Below are 15,504 nucleotides of genomic sequence, written 5' to 3' on the forward strand. Positions count from 1 at the left end.
TTTTGGGGTACTAGGTATTAAACCCAGTGTGCTTAAACACTGAGCCACATCCCCAGCTCATTTTCTATTTTTTATTATGAGGCAGGGTCTTGCTAAGTTGCTGAGGCTGGCTTAGAACTCGTGATGCTCCTACCTCAGCCTTGTGTGTTGCTAGGATTACAGGCATGCACCATCACACCTGGCCTTTTCCTCCCTTTGAGTAATAAATTGATAAGCAAAATTTGCCACCTCTCGTATAGTTACTTAATTTCTGTTCTTTCTTTTAGAAATCCTAGGGGACATACTTTTTTGACTGTCAGCTTGTTTATTAAGACAAATGTTGTGCCAGCTTTTCTCAGTGAGGCGCTGTAGTTCTACAGATTGAAATGGAACCCAAATCTTTTTAAACCAATGAAATTCCCCTGTAATGATAAGTACCAATTCTGAAGTCAGTTGAATGCAGTAGTAGGAGATTCAGGTTTAAGAAAGATCAGTGTTATGACTATCTTCTTTTATTAATTTTTAAAAATTTTATTATAATTATTCATACATGACAGTAGAATTACATTTATACATTTTGATAGATCATACAGATATGGAGTGTGACCTCACACCCCTCTGATTATACATATTGTAAGATCACATGGGTCATGCAGTCATATATGTACGTGAGGCAATAAAGTCTGTTTCACTCCACCATCATTCTTTCTCCCATACCCCCTCCCCTCCCTTCACTCTCCTCTACCCAAAATAAAGTACCTCTCTCCCCCTGCCCCCACATGCCTTATTGTGAATTAGCATCTACATATCAGAGAAAACATTTGCCTTTGGTTCTACTATCTTCTGAAAGAAATCTTTTGTAGCCCATTGTAATTGAGGAGCAATTTTTATGTTGATTGTTTTGAGGCATCTCTGGCTAAAATTAGGGGCTTCCTTTTCTTTTTTAGGTCCTAAATCAATTTATTGGTTGTTTCTTAGTAAAACCTTACATGAGAAATTTAAATTTTAGGCAATAGGCTTTGGCCAAGAGGATTTTACAAGGAAGTCCATTTTATTTTCTACTTAATTTAGTATTGGGCATTAACCAGATTCATTGGTTTCTCAGTATTTTGCTGGTGATGTTTCTTTTCTTGATGTCAGAAGTGTAAGGGGCACATACAGAGAGGTTCATTTGCAGTTATGCTTGCCACAGGAAACCTGAGATGTCCCTGCTTTCTTTGGCTGGTGGAATTGACCTCTTTGTTTATGATTGGGATGATTGTCAGTACTTGCATTCAGGTTCATTTATCCTTTCTCATTTGAGGTTCTAAGAGCTGACCTTTTCTACTTTATACTCTTGTATAAATAGCACAAGGAAGCAAGCTTGCATAATTTCTCAGGACAAGGAACAGGATATAAAGCTTTGAGGAACATTTTATGTTTTCAACCCTCCTCCTCCTTTAATGTAACATACACCTCTTAGATTTTGAATATCAAGGGACTCGCGATGCCAGGCTCTGGGAACATTAGCAACAGCTTACCAAGTCTATGACTGTTCAAATGAAGAAGGGATTGTCACTTGCAAAAAGCCAAGATTTTCCAGTGGTCTCTTGGCCCCTCTGATAAACAAGTGATATGGCAGATATTTAGTTTTAGAGGATGTCTTGACAGGTTTCCAGTGCAGTTAAAAATCTGTTAAAAGGCATTCTCAATCTTGAGAAGGAAATAGATGTGAAAAAAATTAATGCAAATAACATTGACTCCTGTTATTTTAATGTAGTATTTCATTGATACTTGACCTTCACAGCATCTCTCTACAGTAGTAAGGGGGAGAGGCACAGTGACTTGATCATGATCATGCAGTGAATGCCAGTGACTGGCAACACAAACATCCTGTAGTGATTTCCTGCAGGATGATCATAGTATGGGCAAACAGGATCTTCTTTGCATCATCTTTTTAAATTATTGAATTCTTTCTATCCATTCTTCAAATGTGCAGATTTGTTTTCTCCATGAAGAGGTAAAGCATTTCCACAGTTGCTGCTGCCATTGGAATCAGACCTTTAATTCAGCCTTTCCTCCCTGTTCCAGAGGCTACTGAGGCAGTTTCTCATGAGGGTTCGCTTATGAACCCAGAGCTCTGGATAAGGGCCTATCTCTCCTCCTTGCTCCCACTCCCATTCCGGATTTTGGTACAAGGGGCTGGACCTCACATTCTGTTCTGCTGTGGAAGATTCTGTGGCTAGACCTGCAAAGTGATTGTATTCTATTAAAAACCAAATTTCAAGTTAAGTGTCTTTCTTGCAGGAACCCTCAAAGAGCCACTGAAGGTCCCCATCAAAGACAGCTGTGAAAGGAATGATTCTGCTCTCTGTGTCTGCAAGGCACCTCATGCTCTGGAGAGAGATATGAAGGAAGATGTTGCCTCAAGAGGTCAGGTAGGTAAGAGAGAGAAGCAAAGATCCCACATCTTAAGAAGCTTGGATAATTGAGTCTCAAATGTGAGAAAGAGCTGTTTAGCTGCCCTTATAAATCAGTAGGAAAATGATAGATTCTTGACAGAAAAAATGAGCAAATGAATGTGAATAGAGACACTTCATAAGAAAAAAAAAATCCAACAAACACACGAGATCATGTTGTTAGGAACAGTCAAAAAAGTGCAAATGAAAATCAGAGAGGTAACAAAAAAATATATATATATAAATAAATGTATCTGTATCAATGTAATAGAGCAGGTCTTTTGTTGGATGCCTTATTGTTGGGCATGGGTTTATGGAGTGGGGGATGGTTAGAGAGTTCTACTGAGGTAATTAGGGATGCTGTTGGCCTCATGACTAGACCAGGTTATTTTTTTAAAATGTTTTTATTAGTGCATTATAGTTATACATGATAGTGGGGTTCATTTTGATGTAAACACACATGCATGGAATATAATTTGCTCCATTTCAGTCCCTAGTATTTCCTTTTCCCTTCCTCTATTCTACTAGTATTCCTTCTGTTTATTTATTACTTTTTAATTGGTGCTTTATAGATATACATAAAGGTGAAATTCACCATGGAATGTCCATATATATCCATAGCATAAATTTGGTCAATTTCATTCCACAGTTCAGCTCTTTTTCTGTCCCTCCCCCCTCCCCTTCTTCCCTTCCCTCTACTCTCCTGATCTCCCTTCTATTTTCATGGGATTTCTCACCCCATTTTTTTCTCTTTTATTTTGCTTTGGCTTCCACATATGACAGAAAACACTTGATTCTTGAATTTCTGTGTCTGACTTATTTCACTTAGCATGCTTTTCTCTAGTTCCATTTATTTACCAACAAATACCATAATTTTGTTCCTATTTATGATTGAGTAAAACTCCATTGTGTATATATACCTTAGCATTTATTATTATTTGTATTCTTGATGACTGCCATTTTAACTGGAGTGAGATGAAATCTCAATGCAGTTTTGATTTGCATTTCTTTGATTGCTAGGGATGTTGAACACTTTTTCATATATTTGTGGGCCATTAGTATTTCTTTTTTTGAGAAATGTCTGCTTAGCTCTTTGCCCATTTATTGGTTGGGTTATTTGTTTTAATTTGGTGTTAAGTTTTTTGAGTTCTTTTATGTATTTTAGATATTAATCTTCTGTTGGAGGAATAGCTGGCTAAGATTTTTCTCCCATTCTGCAGGGTCTCTCAATGCTCAACCATTTTCTTTGCTGTGGAAAAACTTTTGAATTTAGCATCATCCCATTATTGATTCTTGGTTTTATTTCTTGAACTTTATAAGGGTCTTATTAAGGAAATTGGTGCCTGCACCAATATGTGGGAGTGTTGAACTCTGCTTTCTTCTAGTAGTTGCAAAGTTTCTGGGCTAATTTCTAGATCTTTGATTCACTTTGAGTTAACTTTTATGTAGCATTAAAGATAAGGACCTAGTTTCATGCATCTACATAGGATAACTAGTGTTCGCATCACCATTTGTTAAAAAGTCTATCTTTTCCCTAGCATATGTTTTTGGCACCTTTGTCAAGTATCAGATGACTGTATCTGTATGGGTTTGTCTCTGTGGCTTTTATTTCATTGATCTTCATGTGTGTTTTAATACTGATATCATGCTGTTTCTGTTATTATAACTCTGTAATATAATTTGAGATCAGGTATTGTGCACTGCTCTTCTTGCTCAGTATTTCTTTGACTATTCTGGGTCTTTTATTCTTCCAAATGAATTTTAGGGCTTTTTTTATGGTTATGTGAAAGATGTCATTGGTGTTTTGATGGACTTGCATTGAATCGGTATAATGCTTTTGGTAGTGTGGCCATTTTGACAATATTAAATATGCTTATGTAAGAACCCAGGGAGGTCTTTCCACCTTCTGAGGTCTTCAGTTTCTTTCTTCAATGTTTTATAGTTTTCATTGTAGAGGTCTTACATCTCCTTTGTTAGATTTGTTCCTAGGTATATTATTTTTTTAGATTATTATAAATGGGATTGTTTTCCCAATTTCTTTCTTATCAGGTTCATTATTGGAGTATAGTAAAGTTATTGACTTATGGGTATTGATCTTGTATCTTACTACTTTGCTGAATTTGGCTTTAGAAGTCTTCTAGTAGATTTTTTTGAGTCTTCTAGATTTAGGATCATGTCATCAGCAAACATAATTTGACTTCCTCTTTTCCTGTTTGTATCCCTTTAATTTCCTTCTCTTGCCTGTTTGCTCTGGTTATAGTTTTTAAGAGCTTTATTAAATAGGAGTGGTGAGAGTAGACATCTTTGTCTTGTTTCTGATTTTAGAGGAAATGTGTTTAGTTTTTCTCTAGTCAGCATAATGGTGACTTTGGGTTTGTCTTATATAGCCTTTATAATGTTGAGATAAGTTCCTTCTACCTCTAATTTCTCCAGAATTTTTAACATGAATGGGTGCTGGATTTTGTCAAAGGCCTTTTCTGCTTCTATTGAGATGATCATATGATTCTTGTCCTTAATTCTATTTATGTGGTGAATTTAGTGATTTGCATACGTTGAACCAAACTTGCATCCTTGGGTTGAAATCCACTTGATCATGGTGCATTATCTTTTTAATATGTTTTTGGATGCAGTTTATTAAATTTATTAATAATTTATTAATGATATTTATTTATCAGGAATATTGGTCTATAGTTTCCTTTCCTTGATGTGTCTTTGGTTTGGTGTCAGGGTGATACCAGCTTTATAAAATTTATTTCTATTTCTTGGAATAATTTGATGGGGATTATTGTTATTTTTTCTTTAAAGGTCTTGTACTGGGCTTTTCTTTGTTGGAAGGTTTTTTTTTTTTTTTTTTTTTTTTTTTTTTTTTTTTGTGGTGCTGGGGATTGAAGGACTTTGTGCATGTAAGGCAAGCACTCTACCAACTGAGTTATATCCGCAGCCCAATTGGAAGGTTTTAATAGCTGCTTTAGTATTATTCTTGATACTAATATATTTAGGTATTCTATATCCTTATGGTTCAATTTGGATAGGTCATATGTGTCCAGAAATTTATCAACATCCTCTAGATTTTCCAGATTATTGGAGTATACATTTTCAAAATAGTTTCTACAGATGCTCTGGATTTCAGAAGCATCTGTGGTAATATCTCCCTTTTCATCTCTAATTCCATTGATTTCGTTCTTCTCTCCCTTTCTATTGGTTAGTTTGATTACTGTTTTATCAGTCTTTTTTACCTTTTCAAAAAACTAGCTCTTCATCATTGCACTGATCCTTTGTGTTAATTTTTTATTCTCAATTTCATTAATTTTTGGTTCTAATGTTAACTATTTTCTGTCTTCTACTGATTTTTGTGTTAGATTATTTATTTGGGATCTTTCTTTTTCTTTTTCTTTTAAATGGATGCAACCAATGCTGTAAACTTTCATTTTAGAACTGCTTTCACACTGTCCTAGAGATTTTGGATAAGTTGTATCTCTGCTCTCATTTGTTTCTAAGAATATTTTGGTTTCTCCCCTGATTTCTTCTATGATCCATTTCTCATTCAAAAGTCTATTATTTAATCTCTAGGTGTTAAAATGATTTCTGTTTTTTATCTTGTTGATTTCTAATTTCATTCCATTATCATCTGATAGGATGCAAGGAATCAGTCTTTTATTGTATTTGCTAAGACTTCCTTTGTTTCCTACAACATGATCTATTTTACAGAAAGTTCCATGTGCTGCTGAAAAGATAGTGAATTCAGTTGTTGATGTGTGTAATATTCTTTGATGTCTGTTAGGTCCATTTGACTAATCGTATTTTTTAGTTTTGAAGAGTCCTTACTTATTTTGTGTGTCGGTGACCTATCTAAGTCTATCTCATGGTTAGAGAGGTGTTTTGAAATCACCCTGGACTAGATCATTTACACCCTCCATTGATGCTTGAAAATTTTACTCACCTGCCCCTCAGAAATTCCCTTTTTCTTCCCTGTTTCCTATCTGGTAGGTCGGTGGCTCTGTGGGCTCACAATGGTGTTGGAAAGATGCTTCTTATAGCAATTGTCACGCTAGCTAGAACATCATTGAGGGACATGGGCAGGGGATAGTGGAAACTATTTTTCAGTTTTATGTAGAGCATCTGTTGTCATGACTAGTTGGAAATCAAATAGCACCAAGTGTGGTAAGATTCCAGTGAACTGTGGTTTTCATGCAGTCTTCACTGATCATCTGGAGAGTTTCTACAACGGGGGCCTGCCTAACTGTGGAGACTTTGAGACTTCATATCAATAGCTCTGTGTTGTTAATTAAAGTAACAAGTAAATCTCACCAGTAATGAGCACCTCTGAGAAGGGAGAACAGAAGCATGTGCTGGACAATGCCTTGTTCGGCTTTGAGGGTTCTATGGGATTCTGAATAAGTGAATCTGTAAAGAGTTACATTGAGCTACTGAACAGCAGGCCATTTTAGAAATTCTATTTTATATGAGTGACTCTCAACTGAGATGATCTTGTGCCCCAGGGGGCATTTGGCAACGTCTGAGAATGTTTTTGATTGTCACAATTCAGAGAGAAGCCTCTAGTGGGTAAAGGTCAGTATACTGCTAAGCATCCTACAGTGCATAGAATAGGTTCTACAACAATGAATCATTTGCCCCAAATGTTCATAGCACATCTTTCTACCTTGGACACATTAAGAAAACCATGATTCATTGATGGACAATGTTTATTATGTCCCATAACATTGAGGAAGAAACCAAAATATGACAATGATGCCTGTTGGAGAGATTTTTGTCTGAACCATTGGAAATTCAGGGAATACCATACACATTAGATTAAATATGTTGTTGGGAAGGAACAAAAAAGAATAGTCTCTGCCTTAACTATTCATTAGTATGTTTTTAGAAAATTCTAATAACTTTTTTCTTTCCATTTATTCCTAATTTTCCTAGCTGGTTTTGATCTAAGTTGGGTGAAGGAATGTCAGAAGTGTGCTTTATATGGTGGCCCAGTGAGATAATAGTCATATTTTTGTGCTCATGAAAATTTAGGCAAGTTTCTTAAGATCTCTGTGACTTGCTGTCTGCATTTTAGTTGATAAAGGTGTTAATGACCTATGGTTGGTTTATAGGCTAAATAGATGTTGAGGCTAAAAGAATAAAAAAAAGGATTTTATTTTAGCTGAGTAATATCTGCTATAAGGATTTGTTGAGATTATAAATAGTATATAAATATATAAGCAATATATATTTTGATTAATCCTCAGCACTGATTATTGAACAGTGATTTGTTAATAAATAATAGCAATTATTGTGATTTTGGCTTTAGCAAGGTGGAATCTTTGAACTTCCAAGTGAATCATCAGTTATAACTCTATATTCATTTATCACATCTGAGATGTACAAGTATGTTTCTAAAGATGCATTCTCTTTATATGTGTTTGTTTTCAGAAATGCCTAAACCAGCTATTTTCCACCCAAAAAGTGATTCAGAAAATTGATGGGAAAATGCAGCTCTGTGATAAATCTCAATGTATTTGGAAAGGTATGGGGCAAAAACTTTTCATTTATCCTTCTCTTACCTTGCATCTTTCAATTCTTCCTTATTTTAAAATATATCAGACTAAATATGATTGAAAGATTTGTATACTTCTCATAATCCTCTGCCTTAACCACCTCCACCACAAGTCTTCTTTTCTTTTTTTTTTTTTTAAAGTATGAGAGCAAATCTCTCTCTCTCTCTTTTTAACTTCATTTTATGTGTTATGTGGTACTGAGTATGGAACCCAGTGCCTCACATGTGCCAGTCAAGCGCTCTACCTCTGAGACACAACCCCAGCCCCCAAGTCCTATTGTCTAGAGGCTACCACACTTTAATTTTTCCAGTGATTCTTCTGCTATTTACATATATTTTTGCATAATATTGGCAAACTTTTATTTCTTATAATTTTGGACTTTACCATGACTTCCTAGTATAGTAGATACAAACTTGGTTCTCTTCCTGCCTCATTGTTTCTTTGGTTTCTGGACATGGTCATAGCATACTTTTAAAAAGTAAAATTAGTAGTTGGTGTTTATATCATATTCCTATAAAAGTATATTCACCACCAAGCCAAGTAGTGTACCATATAAATTCTTTTTTCCTATAACTTTGTTTTTCCTACTTGTTTCATTTAACAGATATCCATAAAACTATCAATGTTTCCTCTAAATGCTCCAGTGTTTTCTCTACAACTACTGATAATGTTTTCCATGCACTCACATCATTCTGTTTTCCTTGGTAACCTCCCTCTGAGCCTGCTAAACAGGCTGCTTGTTCCCTTGGCCAATTGTATGGTTATAATCCTTGGACTTATCTTCTTTGATATTAAGTCTGCTATTTCTGAGAATGTCCTTTTTCTACTATTATATCTGATCCATAGTTCAAGTGTCTATAAATTCTAGTTTTGCTCAGAAATTTGAAGATATTGCTTTATTGTTTTCTAGCATTCATTGTTGCTGATGAACAGTCATGTATTATTTTGATTTCCAATACTTGGTATGCCATTGGTATTTTCTCCCTGGATGCTCTTAGGAATCTTTTATCACCAGTGCTCTAAAATTTCAGAATGATAAAGCTTGGCATTAAGAAAATTACTCATTGTGTTGGTTTGATTTTCATTGCTATCATCAAAATACCTGACATGAACAATTTTGAGGAGGAAAATTTTATTTTGGGCTCATGGTTTTAGAGGTTCAGTCCATGGTCAACCAACTCCATTGCTCTGGGTCCACAGTGAGGCAGAGCCTCATGGCAGAAAGGCATGGTAGAAGACAGCTGTCAGCTCATAGTAGCCAGGGAGAGGGGAGAGAAAAAGAGAAAGAGAGAGAGACACAGACACACACACACACACACACACACACACACCGGGGAAACACACACACACACACACACACACACCAGGGACAACATATAAAACATAAAATCCCCAAGGGCACACCACCAGTGATTTACTTCCTCCAGTCTTGCCTCACCTGCTTACAGTTATCAATCACTAATCCATGCATATTATTAGTTCACCAAATGGATTAATCTACTTATTAGTTTATGACACTCATAATCAAATCATTTCACCTCCTGCTTTTAAGGAATGCCTCATGTCCAAATCATAACATTTCACCTCTGGACCCCAGAAGCTCAGGTCCATCTCACAATGCAAAATGCATTCAGTCCATCTCCAGGAGTCCAAATATTTTTAACAGTTCCAGCATTGCCCTAAAGTCCAAATCCAAAGTCTCTTCTGAGACTCAAGGCCATTCTCTGTAAAAATCAAAAAGTAAGTTATATATTCAATATTCAATGGCAAAGAGTAAACATTTCCATTTTAAGACTGAGGAATAGGGACATAAAAAGAAGGGATGGAATCAAAGCAAAACTGAAACACAGCAGGGCAAACAAATTCTGTAGCTCCATGTCTGGCTTTTGAGACACATAGTGGCAAGACGTGATCTCCAAAGGGCTTTGGCAGCCCCACTACTTTGATCTTGCCAGTCACAGACCACCTGGCCTCTCCCCTAGTCTAGCTCTGTTCCCAGCCAGCAGCTTTCCTTGGTAGATTTTTCACTTTACTGGCCTCTCTTAACCCTGGAGTCTCTGTTCCAGGCTTTGCTTCTTTCTTTATGCATTGCCCTCTCAGGGGCTACCTGCAGGGATTACAACCCTGCCACACTCTGCCTGGCCTCCCAGGCCTTTCTTTGAAATCTGTATCTCTAGCATCTTGCATTCCTGTAGAACCAGCAGTGACATTAATTTCTTTGACAATCACACCTTCTTTGGTCCCAGTTTTATACATCTTTTTTCTGGTCAAACTGTAAGTTTCTTATCTACTTTCTGCTCCTGATTATCACAGTAAACCTAGCTAAAAGCCACCAGCAATACCCATGCTACCCCCTGAATTCTGTGCTACCTTGAAATTTTCTCCATCAGAGTAATTCATTCTTCTAAACTCACACCGGAACTGGTATTAAGCTCTGCTCACAGTAGTCTGTCTTCTCCAGCTTGCATTTCCAAACTTTTCCAAACTTCTTCAACAATTAGTTCCAAAGGCTTCTGAACCACATGGTCAGGTTAGTTATAATAATGACCTACTTCTTGGTACCTATTTCTCCATGTTACTCAGCTTTCAGTTGCTGTGACCAAAACACCTGACAACTTAGAGGAGGATAAGTTTCGGAAGTTCAGTTCTTGGTTGGCTGACTCCATTGTTCTGGGTTTGAGTTGAGGCAGAATATCATGATGGAAGGGCATGGTAAAGGAAAGTTTCTCAGTTTACTACAGCAAGGAAGCAGGGGGAGGAGAGAGAGAGAGAGAGAGAGAGAGAGAGAGAGAGAGAGAGAGAGAGAGAGAGAGAGAGAGAGAGAGAGAGAGAGAGAGAGAGAGAAACACGAATATTCAAATATGCAAGGAAGCAAAGACCAAGGACCATATATATAATCCCCAAGGGCACACCACTAGTGACCTACCTTCTCTAGCCATACCTTACCTGCCTTTAGTTACTACTTAGGAATCCATTCAAATTATTAATCTGTCAGTGGGTTGATCCACTGATTAGGTGACAATTCTCATAATCTAATAATTTCATTTTAGAACATTCCTATATTGCCTAACACCATGAGCTTTTTGGGGGGAACACCTCATATGCAGACTATAATACTCCTTGTAGTTTAAAAGTTCTATTGGTGAACCTTTTCAATCTTAGAGATGCATAGTCTATAGTTCTTAGAAAGTATCTTGAATTATTCTTTAATAATTTCTTCACATTTTTATTTCTTTCTGAAATTATTATGTTGATTTTTATGGATTGATTTTCTCACTTTTCTATCTTTTCTGTTCTATTTTTTCATCTTTTTTCTCTCTCTTCTGGATTATTACCTCAGTCCTGTCCAAACACCTTATTAAATTTTTAATTTTGGTTATCCTAGTTTTAATTTTTAAAGAGAATTTTTTTTTGCAATGTCCCTTCTTGACAGCATTCTATTCATGTTTCATGGATAATTTGTCTTTTCTCATTTCTCTAATAACATTATTTTTTAGGTTTTTGGGAGTATAGATGTTCCTTTACTTGTGATGTGGCTATGTCCCAATAAACCCATTGTAAGTTGAAAATACATTTAATACACTGAATATCATCAATTAGTCTGCCTTACTTTAAACATGCTCAGAACCCTTAAGTTAGCCCACAGTTGGGCAAATCATCTAACACAAAACCTATCTTATAAATAGTGTTGAAAATCTCGTGTAATTTATTTAGAATACTGTACTGAAATGAAAAACAAAAGTGATGTGGGTATACTCTTGCATCATTGTAAAGGTGAAAAATTGTCAAGTGGAATCATTGTAAGTTGGGGACTATCTGTGTTCCTGAGGTAGGAATTTATGAGTAATAATTTGGTTTCCTGGTTCAGCTTTATGAAGCTCTCATGCCTTTATTAGAAACCATTTGGGTCCAGAGACCACAAGTCACCTGATTTGTCTTGGTTCCTATTGATTTTTGCATTCTCAGTTTGATCATAAATAAGTGGTTGGAGATGAAATGACAGTGGTCTGTGGTTTTGATTTAATGAAGTCTTTTAATGAGAAAAGAGGGATTGAGACCTGCCCGCCCGCGCTCCCCTCGCGCTGAGGTGTGTCGCAGGCGGGGCGGGCGAGCCCCAGGCGGCGGGGATGGGGCTGCGCAGGCGGGTGCGCGGGGCGGGCCGCGGGTGGCGCGCCGAGGCCTGCCCGCCGGTCACCGCAGTCGCCCCCGGCCGCACCATGGCTCTGAAGGCCGAGGGCGCCGTGCTGGACTGCTTCGAGGTGACGCTCAAGTGCGAGGAAGGGGAGGACGACGATGAGGCCGTGGTGGTGGCGGTAATCCCGCGGCCGGAGCCGATGCTCAGAGTGACCCAACAGGAGAAGACCCCACCACCTCCGCCCAGCCTACTGGAGGCAGGAGCTGATGGCTGCGAGAAGCCCAAGCAGCAAGTGTCTTGGGAGCAGGAGTTCCTGGTGGGGAATAGCCCGGGAGGCAGCGGGGAGGCAGCGGGCGGGCCCTGTGCATGGTGTGTGGGGCCGAGATCCGCTCCCCGTCAGCCGAGACAGCTCGAACGCACATCCTGGAACAGCATCCCCATACCCTGGACCTGAGCCCCTCTGAGAAGAGCAACATCCTGGAGGCCTGGAGTGAAGGGGTGGCCCTTTTGCAAGATGTTCATGCTGAGCAACCATCCCCACCCAGCTCAGAGTCAAGCCGGGATGCCTAACCAGACCCCAACGCCAATGCAGACTCTGCCGGGATGCCAGCAGAGATTGTGGTCCTCCTGGACTCTGAGGACAACGCGTCCCTCCCGAAAAGGAGCCGGCCCAGGGGACTCCGCCCCCTCGAGCTGCCTGTTCCCCCTGCCCCAGAACCTGGAAGTAGGAAGCCCCGTGGTCAGAGATGGAAGGAGCCCCCTGGGGAAGAGCCTGTCAGGAAGAAGAGAGGCAGACCTATGACCAAAAACTTGAACCCTGACCCAGACCCGCCATCCCCTGACTCCCCAAAGAGACCTTTGCAGCACCAGCTGAAGTCCGACACTTCACCGATGGCAGCTTTCCCCCTGGCTTTGTCCTCCAGCTCTTCTCCCATACCCAGCTCAGGGCCACCGACAGTAAGGACTCGCCCAAGGAGGGCAAAGCAGCAGAAGGCCTTCTCCAGCCAGAAAGCCCCACTCCAGGTGAGCCCTCCTGAGGGAGGGACGGGGAAGTTGGTCATCCGGTCTCTGAGGCTGTGCGGCCCTGGAGCCCAGAAAAGAGGCTGGTGCCCAGGAGACAGGATAAGGGCAACAGGATTTGAATGACCAGGGAGACCGGCCAGAAAGCTGAGCACTCCCGAGTGCTCCTTAGGAAATTCCTGGAGTTGGTCATCAGGTTGGGCTACGCCAGTGTTCTCCAAAAGCCTCACCCATCTCCACACGAAACTGACTTGAGCTGGAACCTGAGATACCCACCTTTCCCTGACGGAGGAGGAGCCCAAATGGGGGCTATCAGCAGTTCGAACAGGGGTCAAGAGAATAGGCAGGCGATGAGCCGGGAACAGACACCTCCATGGGGACACCAGCTCAGTAAATTCTTGATAATGGCAGCAAGTGAGTAAGTGCTCATGTTTGTATTATGTCCCACTGATTTTAAGAAACTTATAGCCGGGCGTGGTGGTACACACCAATAATCCCAGCTACTTGGGAGCCTGAGGCAGGCTGATCACAAGTTCAAGGCCAGGCTAGACAATTTAGCAAGGCCTTGTCTTAAAATAAAGCTGCTTAGGCGTGGTGTTGCATATGCCTGTGGTGGTGCTGTAATCCTAGCAGCTAGGGAGGCTGAGATAGGAAGATTTCAAGTTCAAAGCCAGCCTCAGCAAAAGCAAAGGGCTAATAAGCAACTCAGTGAGACCCTGCCTCTAAATGAATTACAAAATAGGGCTGGGATGTGGCTCAGTGGCCGAGTGCCCCTGAGTTTACTCCCTGGTACAAAAAAATAAAAATAAAATACAAAATTAAATGGCTGGGGCTATAGCTTAGTGGTAGATCACCCCTTGGTTCAATTGCCAGTACCAAAAAAAGAAAGGAAAAAAAAAAAAACAAAAAAAAAACAACTTTATGCAGTTCATTAAAGCTTACAAAAGTATGTCATAGTTAAAGGGCAGGTGCCCATCCCCTTTTTTCAGATGAAGAAACTGAGTCTCAAAGAGATGATTCCTTCTTCTCAGTCCTTATATGAATTTCCTATTTGCTCCTATAACAAATTGCCACAAACGTTGTGGTTTATTATTTTACAGTTCTAGAAGTCAGAGGTCCCAAATGGGTCTCCCTGAGCTAAATTCAAGGTGTTGGCAGGGCTGTGTTCTTTTCCAGAAACCCTAGGGGAAATCCTTGCATGGCTTCTGAAAGCTGTTCACAAACATTGCTTGGCTTTTGGCCTCAAAACATCCTCAAAGCTAGCAGTAGTCCATAGAGGCTCCCAGCAGAGGTCTTGGTTCTAAATCATCTGCCTCTCTTCCCTGTTTAAGGACCCTTATGATTATGTAGGTCCTACCCCAAGGTCATCCAGAACAATCTTTTTTTGCAGGGGCATGGGGTGGGAGGGTACTGCGAATTGAACTTGGGGCACTCAACCACTGAACCGTATCTCCAGTCCTATTTTTTTTTTTTTATTGTAAACAAATGGGATACATGTTGTTTCTGTTTGTACATGGAGTAACAGCATACCATTTTCGTAATCATACATTTACATATGGTAAAAAAAAATCATACATTTACATATGGTACCAGTGATGACTGGGTGTGCTCTGGTGCAGAAATAGAGAAAAAGCTAAAAAATCAATGAATCAACAAATATTTATTGACAAACACTTAAAGGAGGATATACACCTACCAGGTAAGCATGGTTTTAAAATCTCATGTGACCGAATAAAATATTCAAGCCTGGTGTATGTCCCTGTGTGTTCCCCATAAGACTTGTCATCTACATTTAGGTCTGGCACTCATGTACTTTTTATCAAAGCATGCCATCAGGTAATTTCTAATGTTCTTGTTTAAATTAATACCGAAGTCCTCTTCATTTCTTTCTCTCCCCAGTTCTTTGTATTACAGTTTTAATCATGATGACCACTTTCTTATTTTTGCTTTGTATTCTCTTAACACCCACAAGGATAAACATTACATTTTCAGAATCTTAGAGATATTTAGAACTGTTCAATCTTTGTAGGTTGCCAATATGGAACCAGAGATGAATTCTTTCATCTTGAAAGGTTCTGTGATGAAAACTATCCTGTATGCCCTCCAGAGGTGAAGATTCATCTTACTGGTCTTCAAAATGACTACTGTAAGTTATTGTTTAGATTGTGAATTAAAAAGCTGAAATGAGCCAGCTGTGGTGGTGCAGGCCTATAATCCCAGCGGCTAGAGAGGCTGAGGCAGGAGAATCAAGAGTTCAAAGCCAGCCTCAGCAACTCAGCAAGGCTCTAAGCAACTCAGGGAGACCCAGTCTCTAAATAAAATATAAGAAAGAATGAAGGATGTGGCTCAGCAGTTAAATGCCCCTGGGTTCAGTCCCTGG

General features: G+C 39.3%; 1 protein-coding gene and 1 pseudogene across 4 annotated transcripts in view; both read left to right on the plus strand.

Annotated features, from left to right (window-relative positions):
• The window catches only part of CDC20B (cell division cycle 20B), a 62,946-nt gene that overhangs the window by 22,257 nt on the left and 25,185 nt on the right, over positions 1 to 15,504 (plus strand). For all 3 annotated transcript variants that reach the window (XM_079145278.1, XM_079145277.1, XM_079145279.1), the window contains exons 4-6: positions 2,266 to 2,396; positions 7,845 to 7,938; positions 15,154 to 15,270. In XM_079145278.1, coding sequence (XP_079001404.1) covers positions 2,266 to 2,396; positions 7,845 to 7,938; positions 15,154 to 15,270 — 342 coding nt within the window. The remainder of the gene's footprint in view (positions 1 to 2,265; positions 2,397 to 7,844; positions 7,939 to 15,153; positions 15,271 to 15,504) is intronic.
• Positions 12,163 to 13,907, plus strand: LOC306664424 (spindlin interactor and repressor of chromatin-binding protein-like; annotated as a pseudogene). The gene has a single exon. The product of its transcript is annotated as a spindlin interactor and repressor of chromatin-binding protein-like (transcript).

This window comes from Sciurus vulgaris (genome assembly GCF_902686455.1).
Source record: "Sciurus vulgaris genome assembly, chromosome: 6".
NCBI classification, from domain to species: Eukaryota; Metazoa; Chordata; class Mammalia; order Rodentia; family Sciuridae; genus Sciurus; species Sciurus vulgaris.